This window comes from Chenopodium album, chromosome 7 (assembly GCF_948465745.1).
Source record: "Chenopodium album chromosome 7, dcCheAlbu1.1, whole genome shotgun sequence".
NCBI lineage: Eukaryota > Viridiplantae > Streptophyta > Magnoliopsida > Caryophyllales > Amaranthaceae > Chenopodium > Chenopodium album.
In genome coordinates, this window is record NC_137840.1 from 44,757,862 (window position 1) to 44,773,652 (window position 15,791).

The 15,791-nt window shown below is 35.4% G+C and overlaps 2 protein-coding genes across 2 annotated transcripts; both read left to right on the forward strand.

Moving 5' to 3' along the window:
• Window positions 1-5,565: 5,565 nt before the first annotated feature.
• Window positions 5,566-6,015, forward strand: LOC145640223 (putative mitochondrial protein AtMg00820). Its single transcript, XM_081691524.1, has one exon. It carries the CDS (start codon window positions 5,566-5,568, stop codon window positions 6,013-6,015), a length of 450 nt encoding a protein of 149 aa, XP_081547650.1.
• A 2,135-nt stretch (window positions 6,016-8,150) lies between these two features.
• On the forward strand, window positions 8,151-15,753 carry LOC145637843 (deSI-like protein At4g17486). The gene is made up of 4 exons (XM_081688863.1): window positions 8,151-8,403; window positions 12,467-12,724; window positions 14,775-15,062; window positions 15,160-15,753. Exons 2-4 carry the CDS (start codon window positions 12,514-12,516, stop codon window positions 15,402-15,404), a joined length of 744 nt encoding a protein of 247 aa, XP_081544989.1. The 5' UTR covers window positions 8,151-8,403; window positions 12,467-12,513; the 3' UTR covers window positions 15,405-15,753.
• Window positions 15,754-15,791: the final 38 nt, after the last annotated feature.

A 15,791-nucleotide genomic window follows, 5' to 3' on the forward strand; every position in this document is an offset into this window, starting at 1 on the left:
GACCCGTCACCCGGGTCAGCGCCCCTTGCCACATGGCGCACTTATATTTTGTGCGCTGCCAATTTGTCGTGTCGGATCGTTAGTTGCTTGGGTGTAACCCAAAGGGTTCAGTCAAGATTAAGCTGTAATATTAATTACTCATTTATATTACTGGTCGGAAGCGACCTCCACCTAGGCATTCTGATCACTTGACCTCATTGAATAATTAGCTTTCTAATAATTCTGAACCCTCTATCGGCATAATACACTTGTTCGAAGGACACCATTCCTATCACAAAAAGGTGTGCCTTGACCCTCCCTAATCATGGATAGCGCAATGTCGTCATGCTAGTGATGTTAAAGAAGCGCTTCCGAGAGGCAACCCGAGTATATTTTGTAGTGGATTAAGTAAAAAAAAACACAAAATGTAGGTCTTTAAACAAAAACCGGCCAACAAGAACAAAGGTACCAAGGAGGTTCAAGCTTCAAAGAAGTCCTGATCCTTGAGTTAGTCTTCTTTCTCCCCCTTTTTATGTGCTTTTATTACTTAACATTGAGGACAATATTTATGATAGCTTAGGGGGGGGGGGGGTAGTCATTTGCATGCCTTCTTGACATGTTGGTTTGTTTTGGTTGCGTTTATTTTGGTTGTTTCATCATTTCTGTAATACCCAAGGCCCTTAATCCAAATTTGCTTCCTTGAAATCCAAATTTCTTACAATGTGAATATTAGTTTCTCCTTTCTAGTTAGTGATGTGAATATTTTCGCTTTCTCACACACACAAAAAACAAATGAAAACAAAAAAATGCCCAAGGATGAAACTCAAATGACGATTCGTATGTGTCTCCTTGTCTGACTTTTGATTGATGAGTACTTAGATTTTAAAAAAAGAAAATGTGTATGCAAGAGTTGTGGTCATTTAGAAATTTATTAACATTGATTGCTTAAGTGTATATGAAATAAAAGTTGGTGAATGCTACATTGCACATGTAGTCCAGGACATTGCATAATTTGCTCAAAGTAGGTTATGTTTGAGTATTTGCGGTTCCGTGTGCCCTTGATGTGCTTCCCACTCTCCCCGAAGCAAAGCTTTACTAGAGACTTGTCTCTGTGTGTAATGTATGAAATAAGTGGCATAATAAGCAACAAGTTATCAATAAAAACAAAGAGCCACTCACAGTTAAAAGAGCCTAGAGCATTGAATGAAAAAAAAGAGAGAGAGAGAGAGAAAAATGAAGAAAAAAAAAACTCCAAAAATTCCCAACAAAAAATTTCTCTCTCTTTAGAGGCTAATTTGTGGTTGTCTCCCGCAATTTCACTTTTTATTTATGTAATGTAAAAGTCTCGAAATAGAGTGTAGGTAGGGGGTGTCTACGGGCATCTTGGGAGGTGGACTTGTATTTTGCAATTTTATAACCGAAAGAGAGCTTGTTAAAACCTTGAATTAACTAGATGTACTCTAATGAACTAGTAAGAATTTTAAGTAAGTGTCCTAGTGCAGTATTGTTTAATTTCTTTCTATACCCCCAACTCATATGTACATTGATTAGTTCTTCATGAATGAAAGTTTCTCTTTAGACTTACTTGTGTTTCATGTCCCGATGAGTTGACTTGGGCAAATAAAATGAGGTTATACTTAGTTTGATGGTTTTGTTATGGCTTGTGTGAGTTGTGGGTTAATCTCAATGGAAACCCTCACGAGATAAAAACTCGTCCTTTAAGGTGACTTAGAGGTTTAAATTGCTTCTCACTTGCACTAAAAGTGATTATGGTTGTCACCATGCAGATTTGTGTATTTGTGCTTTCTCCTTGTTGCCTCTCCTTGGTTTGATGTTAGCAAGTTGTTTTCCTTCTTTGATTTGACATATTTGGTTTGCTCGAGGACGAGAAAAGCTTAGCTTGGGGGATTTGATAACTTGTTATTTAGTATGGTTTTAGGGTGTTTTTGAACCTTGTTTACTAGATAAATCGGTGTCTTGGTTCACTATTACTCTTTTTTTATGCAATTTTTGTGTTTCCTATCATCCCATGCTTCATGGGTTAATAGTGTTTTTGTTGATATTTTAGGTCTAAAGACAACCAATTGAAGCCTATGGATGATTAACCAAGATTAGAAGCAAGAAGATGATGGAAAGAAGCCAAGGAAAAGGAGCCAAGTCAAGAAGAAAGAGAAATGTGCAGTGAAAAGACCTCTCCATAGAGTGGCCCAGCCTCTCCTAGTCCTTGAAGAGGCCTCTCCAAGCTCCACCAAGTGAGGAAATAAGGAGGAGCGACCTCTCCTAATCTTGGCGCGGCCTCTCCTCCTGGAGAGATCTCTCCATGTCAGCGGAGAGGCTTCTCCACCTTGATGCAAAAGTTTCTCCCTCCCTTTGCAAATTCAAGAAATTTCGCAAGGAGAGGCCTCTCCACCATAGGGGAGTGGCCTCTCCATCTGAGGAGCGGCCTCTCCACCTTTTTTGAGAGCCCTCTCCACCCTACTACTAGAGTTCTTGCCCAATTTTCACCCAGTTTGGAGTGGCCTCTCCAAGACATGAAGCGACCTCTCTAGACCTTGGAGAGGTCACGCCCGATAGCTGCTACAATTTTTCTTTTGCGGAGTTTCCTTTGTAATGTTGGGGTTATAAATAGTTTTGGGGGGTTCTTTTGTAAGGGACATCCAAGTTTTTAGAGCTTTTCTCTTAGTTTGTAGTCCTAGAAACACAAAAACTCTCAAATAATTAGTTAGATCTTAATTATTAGCATGGGAAATTTCTATCTCAATCATTGTAGAAGACAAATTCCACCATTGTTGTTCAAAGTTGAATCTTCTAGTAACATTTCTTACTCTTCTCTTCCATTGTAATTGCTTTCATTGTTAATTATTTGCTTAATTCTTGTATGCTTAGATTGTTATTTAGCTTAATCTTTAGTTTGAATCTTGTTCATGATTTTCTTGAAATTCTTAATTGCTTTAATCTCCATGGATTGAGAGTAGTCTAATTTTCTAGGGTTTGGGTAAAACCCTCAATGTAGTCACCAATTACTTGTTGCATGTGCTAATTTGGTAATTGTTGGGTGTTAATTAGTTGAGCTTATTTGGTTTAATTGCTTAGCTCTTGTATATGGCCATTGCTAGAACTATTTACCCAAGCTTTCTCAATGAAGGATCGAGAGCTGAACTTGAGTTAGCTCCCTCATGCTTAATTGACTTGAAATGCCATGAGAAAAGGAATTTCAAGTCAAGGGAATGTTTTTATCATCGTGATTATGCTTTAATACTTGTTTTATGTTTTGTGACCTCGAGAGTAGGTTGTATTCATGATTCCGGCAATCCCTCTAGCTTGAGAGAGTAGTTGGGTGCTTTAGACTACTTCCCCTATATTATCCCCTTAATTTACCTTGATTGTTACATGCTAATTGTGATTTGTGATGAAGTTGAGTGGTATAACCTGGAGCCCTAGAATCCTCTAATTATTATTAATCTCCTCTTAGCGTTAGTTGATTGAACTAGTAGAATTTACTTAAAACAACCAAATTTCGACTTCATTTGACTTATTTAAACAATAATATCTCGGTGGTTGATTCAATGCCTCTCTTGGGTTCGACCCTTTCTTACCCTTGCTATTAGCTAGTGAGACCAAGATAGGACTTTATCTTTGGTAGGGTCGACGACGGCCTATCACGCCACGATAATCCTATCGCGCCGTGATGGTCCTTATCTTGCCACATGAAAAGGAATTTTAATCCAATTTGAATTCTAACTCTTTTCTAATCGTTTTCGGATGTTTTTCTCTATAATTAGGGTCGTATTCCCCGATTTTCAATCACCAACAATCATCAAAAATCATCTTTCTATTCTCTCTCTCAAAGCTAAAGGCTAATTTTTTTCCTCTTTTCTAAACCTTGCCTTTTCAAACACTATTCTCCATCACGAGACTTAGACACACCTAACCAAGGTCAAAGTTGGCTTCGCCCTAGACGTGAAAGGTTAATAATTTCTTAAGGTTTGGTCCCAAATTCCAATTTCAATTACTTAAATTAATCGTTTGATTTAATATTTTTCCTTGAAGTTACTAACGTGTGTATTCTTTTCATAGAAAGATGTACGAGGCAACAAAGTAATTTGTTTTATTGCTATATATCTTTAGGAAGCATGTTAAGATTATATTAATTCCTAGTATCATGTTAGGATGTTATTTATTGCTTTCTAGTATCATGTTTAAGTTTCTTCCTATTTCTTATATCATTTTAGTATCATGTTAGGGTTAAAGCTTTAATCTTTATTGTTTAGTGACATGCTAGGATTTGTTATTAATCATGTTAGTATCATTCCTAAGATCTTGCTAATATTATTATGCTTTGATGAAATTGAGATTGTTGTTATGATGATTGTTGTATCAATGATATTATGTTCCTTGATATTATTGTTATTGCTTGATCATGCCCTCTCTTGCAAGTTTAAAGGGAACTTATACTTGAAATCACGCTTAATAAGATAATTAATAATTTTATTTAAGCTAATATGATTTTAATTCAAGTGATTGCCAATAATAGATTTGTTTGTGAATTAATATTCAACCAACATAGACTAAACAGGTTTAGGATTAATATATTGATTGTATGTTAGTCAAAAAGAGCACATGAATATGAGAAGAACAAAGTAGAGGCCTATTTAGGGCAGGTTCAATCTCATTTAGATTGGATTTGTACCTTCATCCCTGAATATCCAGCCATTGTTCAGGACCACTATGGAGTTAGCGATCTCATGGATCGTGAAGGAGTGTAACATTCACCATGTTAACGGTTTACAATTTCCTAAAACTTGTTGGCGACTTTTTTGCTCTAGCTTCCTTCTCTTTTGAGGCCACCATACTTAAGTGTATATGATCACAGTGGGGCTCAAGTGTGGGATGCTCGAAATAATTCCCTATAGTTACCCTCATGGCAAGAAGGGTGGGAAGCTATATGATTTAGATTCGGATGAAAATTTTGAGTCAAGGGATGTCAAATTTCATGAGAATGAATTTCCGTTTGTCACTAGTTGTACCTCTAATAATGGTATAAGCATTGATGATACTGTCGTATCTAATGCTACCAATGGGGTTGATGTTGATTTCTTAGATGATCTTGAGCATATTTTGGAAGTTGGTGAGGCTGCCCTTGACACCGAGGCCTCGGACAGCATACACCGCAACCCTGTTGCGGCTCACAACCCCCACTACAACTCCCCTACGACTGCTACTGCTAATACTGCTTCTGCCTCTTCTTCTACTGCTGCCCTTGACCATGCTGCCTTTGCCAGCACGATTGCAGCTTCTGCCAGCATAGTAACCGCTGCCAACACTGCAGCTGGTTCTTCTAGCGCTGCTGGTGCTAGTGTTGCCTCAGACAGTAGCCCCGTGGCTAGTCCAAATAACTCTTCTTTTTCTTATATTGATTTGGTTCGTGGACAATAGGATCGGCATCCTCCGGGTTGGCATCGTGTCTATGTTGCACATATTACATCTCTTCCGAGTTCATCTATCTCCCCATGTTCACCGTCTCCTCCAAGCTCCTCAAGTACTCCATATCCTTTAGCACACTTTGTGAATTGTGATAAATTTTCTATGCGACACCGTGTATTTGTTGCAGCTATAGATACAGTGATTGAGCCTCGTAATTTTAAAGAGGTTATAAAACATGAGGGTTGGAAGGAGGCTATGCAAAAAGAAATCTCGGCCTTGGAAGATAGTGCAACTTGGGTAATGGAAGAATTACTTTCGGGGAAAAAAGCTCTCGGATGCAGATGGTTATATAAGGTAAAACATAATTCTCATGGCACAATTGAAAGATTAAAGGCTCGCCTTATTATATTTGGCAATCATCGGGTTGAGGGTATTGACTATAACGAAACATTTGCTCCCGTTGCTAAACATGGTCACCGTTCATGCTTTCTTAGCTGTTGCTGTGGCGAAAAACTAGGAACCGCATCAAATGGATGTTACAATGTTTTTCTTCGTGGTGACCTTGATGAGAAAGTCTACATGAAATCTCCTCCCGACTTCCATGGTTCTTAATTTGGATTGGTATGTCGACTCCGGAAGTCTCTATATGGCCTATGACAAGCCCCTCGATGTTGGTTCTCTAAATTGGCCAATTCTCTGAAAAGGTACGGATTTCTACAATCTTACTTTGATTACTCTCTCTTTACACTGAATCATGGAGCTGTTCATCTTAGTGTTATGGTGTATGATGACGATTTGATAATTTTTGGGAATGATTCTTCTGCAATTTCATCATTAAAATCATATTTGAGTGACTGTTTTCATATGAAAGATTCGAGTGTGTTGAAGTACTTTCTTGGTATTGAGGTTGCTCGGAGCCCGGAGGGTTTTTTATGTCAACGGAAGTATACTCTTGATATTATTGCAGAGTCTGGTTTGCTAGGGGCACGTCCAGTAGGTACTTCTATCGAACAAAATCATACTCTGGCTAGATCAAAAACTCCTCTTATTGCTTACCTCGAAATGTATCGACGTCTTGTAGGTCGTTTGATTTACTTATCTTTCACTAGACCTGATTTGGCTTATACAGTTCATATCTTGTCTCAATTTATGCAACAACCTCGTTAAGATCATTAGGAGACTGCGCTTTCGTACGCTTCGATATTTGAAAGGAAATTTGGGTCAAGGAATCCTTTTAAGTTTAGATTGTAATTTACATTTGACAGGTTGGTGCGACTCTGATTTGGCTAGTTGCCCTTTGACGAGACGTTCGATTTTTGGTTGGTTGGTGTTTCTTCTATTTCTTAGAAGACTAAGAAGCAAGATACTATTTCTAAATCATCTACAGAGGCGGAGTATCATTCGATGTCTAAAGTCACTAATGAGTTAAAATGGTTAAAGGCACTACTCAACAGCTTGGGAGTATCACATCCGCGTGCGATGAGCTTGTTTTGTGATAGTCAATCTACGTTATATATTTCGGTATTTCATGAATGCACTAAGCATATTGAGGTTGATTGTCATTATGTTCGGGATGCAATTCAGGAAGGGATTATTAGTCCATCGTATGTGAAGACAACGGATCAACTAGCGGATATTTTCACTAAGGCATTGGGAAGAAATCAATTCTTGTATTTACTTGGCAAGTTGGGCATTTGTGATTTGCATGCTCCAACTTGAGGGGGGGGGGGTGTTAAGTCTTGTATCATGTATAGCTAATGGGCCGGTGTTAAACCCTAATCTCTACTCTTAGGTTGTATAAATATATATTGTGCATACTATAATACAATACACAAAAAATCATTCTCTCTAATTATCTTCTCTAATTCGACAGGGTAGGGCATAATTAATCAATTGATGTTGCATTCTTGAGAAAACTCAAGGGTACATGGTGTCATTTTCTAAATTCCAGGGGGGTTTTGGTGAATAAATTACAAACTCGGGGTTCTTTTGTGAAAAACTGTAAAAATAAAATTGAAAATAGCACAACCAATTAAACTGTGACACGTGTAACTTAACATGCTAAAATCAGTTGCCAACTAGCTACGTCTTGTTTATTAATGCCCCCCTCAACTGACATTATTTTGGAATAATGTAAAAGATCATTATAATTTTTCAAAAACTAGCCAAAGGTGACAACTTTTCATTTAATTATGAAATAACATTTAGTTGTTACTTATGATCATTATTTAGTCATGATATCTCCGGTGAAATATGATTTAATTAATTTGGGCTTTAGTTTGAATAAATATTGCAATTCGCATTTCAAAAACGAACTCGGCTTAAATATCATGGGTTTAGTTCATATTTTACCTTCAATCATAATCATTAATCTAATTCATGGTGTCATTCGAGTTTACTTGCATTGAATCAATTTTCCAAATGACGCTATTTTCATTCAAAAATGAGTCATGAGTAAGTCAATTTAAACTAAATCTTTCTTAATCTTATTTTGTTTCCCGCTTATTTATAGTTATTAAAAAATTTAAATTCAACTCGAGATTAATACATTTCACGTTAAATTCACAATCGAGTTTATTAAAATCAACTACTATTCAAATTTAAGTCAAGTTACAATTTAGATCAAATCAGGTCAGGTATGTCAACTAGAGTCATTCATTATTATATCCATTATTATTTCATACAACACTTGCTCCCTCTTGTCCCTCTTGTCCCTCTCTCCGTATTATTAGGCTACAAATCAAAAGACCCACAAACCCAGAAAAGCCTAAATTTTGCAGGGGAAAAAATAGAGAGAGAAGTAGACCGAGGGTAGGATTACCAAACCAACTTCTCGGATTTCGCTTCTTCCTCTGAAATTCCTCAACATTTTCTCTTCATTATTTAATTAGATTTTCTTCTTAGCTCAAAAAATACACCCCACTTCAAATTTTTTTGGTTGAAACTTGAGAATATGCAAATGGGTGCTTACTTTCCAACTTTGTCTTTCTCCTACACACTGTAAGTTTCATTTCTCTTGAATTTCCTTAGTATTTGGTCTGTATTTCCAACTGGGTGCAATTTCAATTATTATTCTTTCAATTAACTTCATTTTTTGTACTATTTTAGTAACAGTGCAGTTTATCTTTTCTTTTTTTTTTTTTGACAACTCTGTATTTTTTTTTGAGGTGGGTAATTTTCAAATTTAGTTTATTCATGCAACTGAGATCTGAAACATCTGTTGCTGATATGAAGCTTGTAGCTCTGATTTCAGCGATTGTTTGACATTTCACTGTTCTTGCATTGTAAATTTGCCTTCAATTTGCGCCTCACGTTTTGATATTTTGTGTGGATGTCAATTAATCTTGATTGTTTAGTTAGTTAAAGTCTTGCCGGGGTGATAACCAAGACCTCGGATCGAATCCCGTCTACATCATTGCTCTATGTGGCTTCGTTGGCACGGAAAAAAATCGTGTCATTTTCATGAAACAGTGGCTTTTAGATTTCAGAACTTCTTATCCTTGGTTGCTTGAAACTGGGGTTTAAGTCAATTGATTAATTTAAGTTTGGAAAAAAAGGGTTTTTAATATTCTTTACCACAAGAGTAATTCTTATTTTTTGTGTTTTTTCATGTTCATTGATTTTGCTACAAAGTATTGCTTGTCCACCCACTTTGTAGGGTCTTTTGATGAACGTGCAGACCATTGTTAGTTGGTGCTGGGAGTTTTTTTATTATGAGAGCGGATTGTTCAATTGTTATTTTTTTTTATATGTTTCTTTGACCTGTCAGAGCCAGTTGGAAATTGCTGAATTTGGTTGAACCTTAGTATTTTGAGTTTGACTTAAAAAATTGTGTATATTGTACTATGGTTTTCGTTTTATAGCTAGCATTAGCCAACTATTAATAACTTATTAAATGAAATAAATATTATTTATCTTAATAAAGAAACCTCAACTAATTATGTATTTTATTGGTTATACTTTTCTTCTTTTAGAATTTGTCAACATATGGTAAGCCTTGTATGACATCGTTCTAGAGAAAAAGAAGGTGTAGTTCTTATTCTAATTGCTGTTTTTTTTGCTGTAATTATTGCATGAATGTCATCCACAATGTCATGTATCCATAGCTAAAGTAAGATACAGTGGCAGCCTCTAAATCGAACAGACAAGTTTGTTCTGTATGACTGCTTGAGGAAATTCAAAACATGTCATTATCAGCTTAGTGTGTCAGAGTTGCTTGTTCAAATAAAGACTTGGATATGGTCAGACTTATGCTATGTTTGGATAACAAATTAGAAGGGAAATGGAAGGGAGAGAAATAGGAGGAAGGGGAAGGAAGGGAAAGTGGAGGAAATGATGAGCTCCATTTTCCCTCCAAATCTCTCCAATTTTGAAGGGATGGTCTTTATTAAAGGAGGAGGGAAAATGGATCCCTCCCTCCCCCTCCCCTTCCCTCCCCCAACATATTATCCAAACAAGGAAGTTTGTCTCCTTCCCTTTCCCTTCCCTTCCTTTCCTTCCATTTTTTGTTATCCAAACATAGCCTTAGCCTGTCTTGTCCCAATCGGTATATTATCATTGAAACTAGGGTAGTAGGTATTTCTAATAATCTTGGATTGTTGAGAACTTGAGATTGGTCGTGCAACTACATAATAATCTTGGATTGTTGAGATTGGTTTTATATTACAGCTGATGCAACTACAATATTGTTTCATATCACACTCTGATAAAATTGTGGTTTCTTTGACCTAGATAGCTTAGACAACTTACTCATGTGAATATAAAGAACACAACAGCATAGGAGCTAGTAAGGGTGAAAATAACCATATGCATTTTGGGTATCCAAGTTAAGGGACTTTTTTTTGGTGAAATGTACTGTATTGTATGTTGATGATTAGTGGTGTGGGATAATTATTTTGTCACCTCTTCCCTAGTTTTGGTCAAAGTGTGCTTGTCATCAAACTTGTAAACTTTTGATTATATTTTGACTAAAAAAAATGTATTGATTTGCTTTTGCTTGTAATTTTTCCGTAAACTGCATCAAGTTTTCAAACTATGTAGGATGTTTATGTATTTTTAGTTGTTACGTACGATTGATTAGCACCTTAGTCACAACTCGTAATTTAAGTGGCTGAATCTCTTTCCTTGAACACCTTAATTCCTTTTCTTCTCTTAGGCATCATGGTTGAGATTTGTGACAAACCAATCAAGATTGAATCTGTAATCAACATATATGCTGCTTCCTTTCTCTTAGCAATATAACTTGACAACCATACTCATGTAATCTTGCATCATATCTCATCCCTTCATGAACAGTGTATTATGATTTTTCATAATGAAAATTCATTCCCTATCTTCTCCTCATTATCTGATTCAAGCTAGATTATCTTGGCAAATTCAATAAAAATCTATACGGATAGGAAAGTGATTGCTAATATTCCCCTCCGCTTCTCCTTCGATACCAATATAGAGGTTTGGGCTTTATTATCTTTTTTTCCTTTTCTTTTTTTTATTTTTTTTTATTTTTTATTTTTTTATTATTGGTTTTACATCCTCTTTATCTTCTTGAACGTGACTGATACTTAAATTTTTGAAATCCTTCGACTTTTTTTTTTTACTTGCAAATTATCCCTTTTGCACACTATATAAAGAATAGATTAGGACAAAGGAACAGTTTAATCGGGTGGAAAGTCAGACACTTAAAGAATGTAGTAAGTTATATACAACCTCCGTTACATATTATGTGCAACAAAAACATCGACACGGACTCTTAGATAAAATTTTTATGTGAGTGGTAGTGGAGAGAGAAATATTAAAAAGCATGTGATAAGGAGAGAGATAGAGAGAAATGACAACCAATAAAAGGAAAGAAAACATTTGTTGCAAATAAAGTGTAGCATCTATTTTTAGTAAACGTTGCACATAATATGAAACAGAGGTAGTATGTAAAGCCATCTTTCATATATTCTTGGTAAGAGACTTCCTTTGAAACTGGATAAGTAAGATATGCTGGTTTTGGGTGGATGTAGAACATAAATCTTAGCATAAGGCTTGCTTTTTAGTTAATTTATGTGATTAGGGGTGTGGTTTTAAAATGCAAGATGTGATGGTTTCTCTAGCTTCCTTGCTGATATGTGGAAATTCTTCGATAAACCTGTGGGATAGAATGTTACCCCCTCGATTATTTTTTTTGTTCTACCCACTTAAAAGAGACACTTGTTTCAAGGAAAGGTTTAAATTAGTGAGTGAGTTTTAGAAATGAGGATAATGTAAGAGGGGTGGAGTGAAACAGTGGGTGGGTGAAACACCAGAGTAAAGAGTGTACAAGTAAAAGTGAATAAGTGGAAAGGAGTAAATATTTTGAGGGTATGGGGTTGAAGTGAGAAGAATCAAATAAAATAAAATAAAAGGAGTGTGTGTGTGTGGTGGTGGTTGGGGGGGGGGGGGGGGGGGATGTATTAGTTTGGATACATCTCTTAAAATTGTGCTGGTATAATAATTGATAAACTCCGTTTCTCTATCAGCCTGATGAAACTGCTCTCATGCACTCATTATGGATTCTACCAATGCGTGTTAGTAATCTTATTATCGGGAGTGTCTGTTCTCTATCACCCTGATGGATCTGCTTTCATTCACACATTATGGATGCATTAGTATTTCTTTTATCAGAGTGCTACCTGTTACCACCCTGAGCCTTCCTTGTCATCTAAAGTGAAAATGTTGTACCATCTATTACACTAGCAATTCAGAATTAGCCATTTGATGGGAGCCACCAGTTGGGTTGCCTTTGTGTTACACTGGTTATTATTTATATGCTGGATCTATTAGTGTTAGATAATAAAACCTGTGGATCTTCATTTTGGTGTTGATAGGCAACTAGTTAGCTATACCATTGTATGGCATTCACAGTGTGGACTAACAACATGTACTCATGATTTAGGAGCTTCCCTTAATATTATTGAAAAGCTATTTCGGGTACAAAGTGGTAAAAAGAACAGGGAAAACCCCCATTAAAAGAAAGTTTCAATTGCCTTTGTTTCTACTGTTCATTGAGATACTGATTTTGATGAATTTATGTATGCAGATCTCAACTGTAGGTGGAGAAATTGAGATATCATTGGCATCGTAACCATGAAATTAGGAACAAAGAAAGGATGGAAGTCTATAATGCCTTTACGTTTAAGGGGCAAATCAGCAACAAGATTTTGTTTGTTTTCCAAAGCAAAGTCATCTAGCCCTGATCCTGGAAATACTCCTGTTTACCTCAATGTTTATGACCTAACTCCCATGAATGGATATCTCTATTGGGCTGGCCTTGGAATCTTTCATTCTGGTGTGGAAGGTATTTGCCTACTCTAGTTACATGCATGATTCATATGACTAAATGCACTCTTTTAGAGCATCAACACTTGTGGTATAATTTTATACCACGGTGTAAAAACTCATCAAAAACATGCAATTTTTTTTACTACATTGGTGGAATAAAACTATACCATTTGATGGTATATACCATCTCATAGTAAACAATTGTTTTGGTCCCCATTAAACATGAACCAACTAGTTCACGCCATGTGGCGTGGTTATCATGTATTTTTTTTTTCCAATTGCATTTTAAGAAAAAATTATAAAGTAAAAAATTATGAAAAAATTACCATTGTTCATAATTTTTTAAGACCTACACATACACACCCATATTGATATAGTTTTATATATTTTTTCGAATTCACTTTTTACTACATAAATTGCTTATTTTATTTAATTAACTTTCATTAATTAGTTATTTCCAATAATAAAATGAAATATAATTATAATTAAATTAAGTGTATTTTTAATACAAATAGGAGAGAGAAAGTGTGGTGGTAAAAATTTTTTATATCATGGGTGGGATATTTTTGGAGAAAGTATATTGTATTGTGGTATAGATGATGTAGAGGAGTGAGAAAATGGTAGAGAGAGAGGGATGTTATAAATTTTAATACCATGAGTGATAATGGTCTTATGCCAATGGTAGTTATCTATCCTCATGAACTTTCTAAGGTTCCTTTTTTTCTCAGTAATGACAAAACGAGTAAGCTATAAGAAATAATTTCCCATTACACAATTTCTACTGGGGTAATTTTTAGTCCTTTTAATTCTGTTTGCATGGTCTTTTATTCTGTCTTTCTCGTTTTATAGTCCATTAAATTTTGAAAAAAAAAAAAAAAAAAAAACTACAGGGCTAAATTTTCCATTCTAGAAGACTGTACATTGATTCTTTAATCCACGCTCTTTGTTGCAGTTTTCATTTTGAAACAGTGGTACTCAAAAAAATAGGAACCAGCATTACCTTAACTATTTGTTAGAAAAACGTTGATATGGTGATTTCTAAGTAAGGTTCCCAAAAAAAAAAAGAAAAAAAAGTTTTATTTTCTGGATTAATACTTATATATAAGAAAATTTCATGTTTGAACTTGGATTAATTTCATATTTTGCTAACTTGGAAATTGGAATAATGTTAAACTTCAGTGTGAAATTCTCTTTCTAATTTCAAGTGATGTTTCACTCTTTTGAATAGTCATTGAAAATATCCAAAATTTAAAATCTCAATCAAACTTGGGATTACATAAGATGGCCAAAAGTTATGTTTTCCCTGTAATTTGTTAATGCTATTAATTGCGGATTTTATTCTCAGTTAATCACACAGCCTAAATAAATTGATTTTTTGTTGTGAGTCTTGTGACTTTTTGTGATTTTCGTGTATCATCTGTTATGCTGTGTCTTGTACACAACTGCTTGTTAAACCTTCTCATTTTCCTTTTTAATCTGACAATTTTATTTTAAGTAATATTTGTGCAACTAAAAAAAAGGTTCTCTAGCTGATGAATGGGAAAAGTGTATGATGATGCCACATTCTTGTGGAACTGTAGAGGAACTGTTAATGTGCCAACTTACAATGGATACTTGTAGTTAGGATACTGCTATAATCATTTATTCTATTCTAGCATGGAAACCCTTGAAATTTGTGGTGTGGTGATATTATCTGTATACATTATGATAGCAGAGCTGCAGAAAAGCCATATTATCTATATACAGAATGATAGCAGAAGTGCAGAAAAGCCTAATATGCAGAAAATATCAGTTGTTATCTCTTCTTTGCATGAATCATATGGGCATATGTGCTACTTGTGTCTCTTTTTTGGATTGATTCTCTAGTTTACTTTAGTTCCTGGAGTTTGAGCAGTTGCTTATATTTATAATAAAAACGTAGCTATTATGACTTAATTTGATTGTCTATTTCTGATGCATTGCTGGTAGTACTAACTAATTGTTTGTTTTATACTAATTTTGTGTTTTCTTCTCTCCATAACACATTTATAAATGAAAGAGAATAATTTTACCTTTTCTCATGACAGTTCATGGTGTAGAATATGCTTTTGGAGCTCATGATTACCCAACTAGTGGTGTTTTCGAAGTTGAACCACGGCAATGCCCAGGGTTTAAGTTTAGAAAATCAATATTAATTGGTACAACGTGCTTAGATGCAAAGGAAGTCAGAGAGTTCATGGAAAGGCATGCCGCAAGCTACAATGGAGACACATACCACTTGATTGTCAAAAACTGCAACCACTTCTGCAAGGATGTGTGCTACAAGTTAACTGAGAAAAAGATCCCCAAATGGGTTAATCGATTAGCCAAGATAGGTATGAATTCCTGGCACACAATGCATACAATGCATGTATTGTAGTGTATATACCCTGCATCTTTCTCACATTTTTCCTCGTGGGACTTTTTCAACAGGTTCAGCATGTAATTGTGTACTCCCTGAAACACTAAAGATTAATGCTGTCCAAGAAGATGCCAGTTTGGTGACATATGATAGTGATAAGAAAAGACTAAAGAACGCCTTCAGTTGTCTATCATCAATCTCTATGCGTCAAAGGCAACTGTCAGCTTCATCATTGTTCCTACGTTCACCATTGAAAAGCTGTTTGCCTTCATGTGAACTTAAAAGCTCCAAGAAACGTTCACTAACTGAAAGGTAAAAAGAGCAAGCAAAAAAAAATCCTGTATGGTTTTCTATAGAGTTATTTGAATCATTTAGTCGCATATTTTATGCTAATCTTAGCTCTGTATCTCTGTAAGATTCTAGGAGAAGATCGCGGGGAAATTCAATGTAAGTTGTTTCTGTAATTATGTGATTTTTAAGGTTTCCCCATCTTGTAGTAGTAGTCTTTATTTACTGGTTTGTGTTGCATTCCACTACTGTAATCTATTTGCCTGTAACATTACCTACTGCTGGAGTTTTTTATATTGTCTATTCTGGCGACAACTGTTAGCACCACAAAAAAATTAGTGCTAGCTGCCAGAAGTTTATGGTCTTTTTAATGTCAATCCCCTTGTAGTTAGCTCAATTCTTTTATATTATAATC

Coding starts and splice junctions, on each gene's coding strand:
- LOC145640223 (XM_081691524.1), top strand. CDS start 5,566: ATGCGACACCGTGTATTTGTTGCAGCTATAGATACAGTGATTGAGCCT.
- LOC145637843 (XM_081688863.1), top strand. CDS start 12,514: ATGAAATTAGGAACAAAGAAAGGATGGAAGTCTATAATGCCTTTACGT. Junction 12,725..14,774: donor CTTTCATTCTGGTGTGGAAG/GTATTTGCCTAC, acceptor TTCTCATGACAG/TTCATGGTGTAGAATATGCT. Junction 15,063..15,159: donor TAATCGATTAGCCAAGATAG/GTATGAATTCCT, acceptor CTTTTTCAACAG/GTTCAGCATGTAATTGTGTA.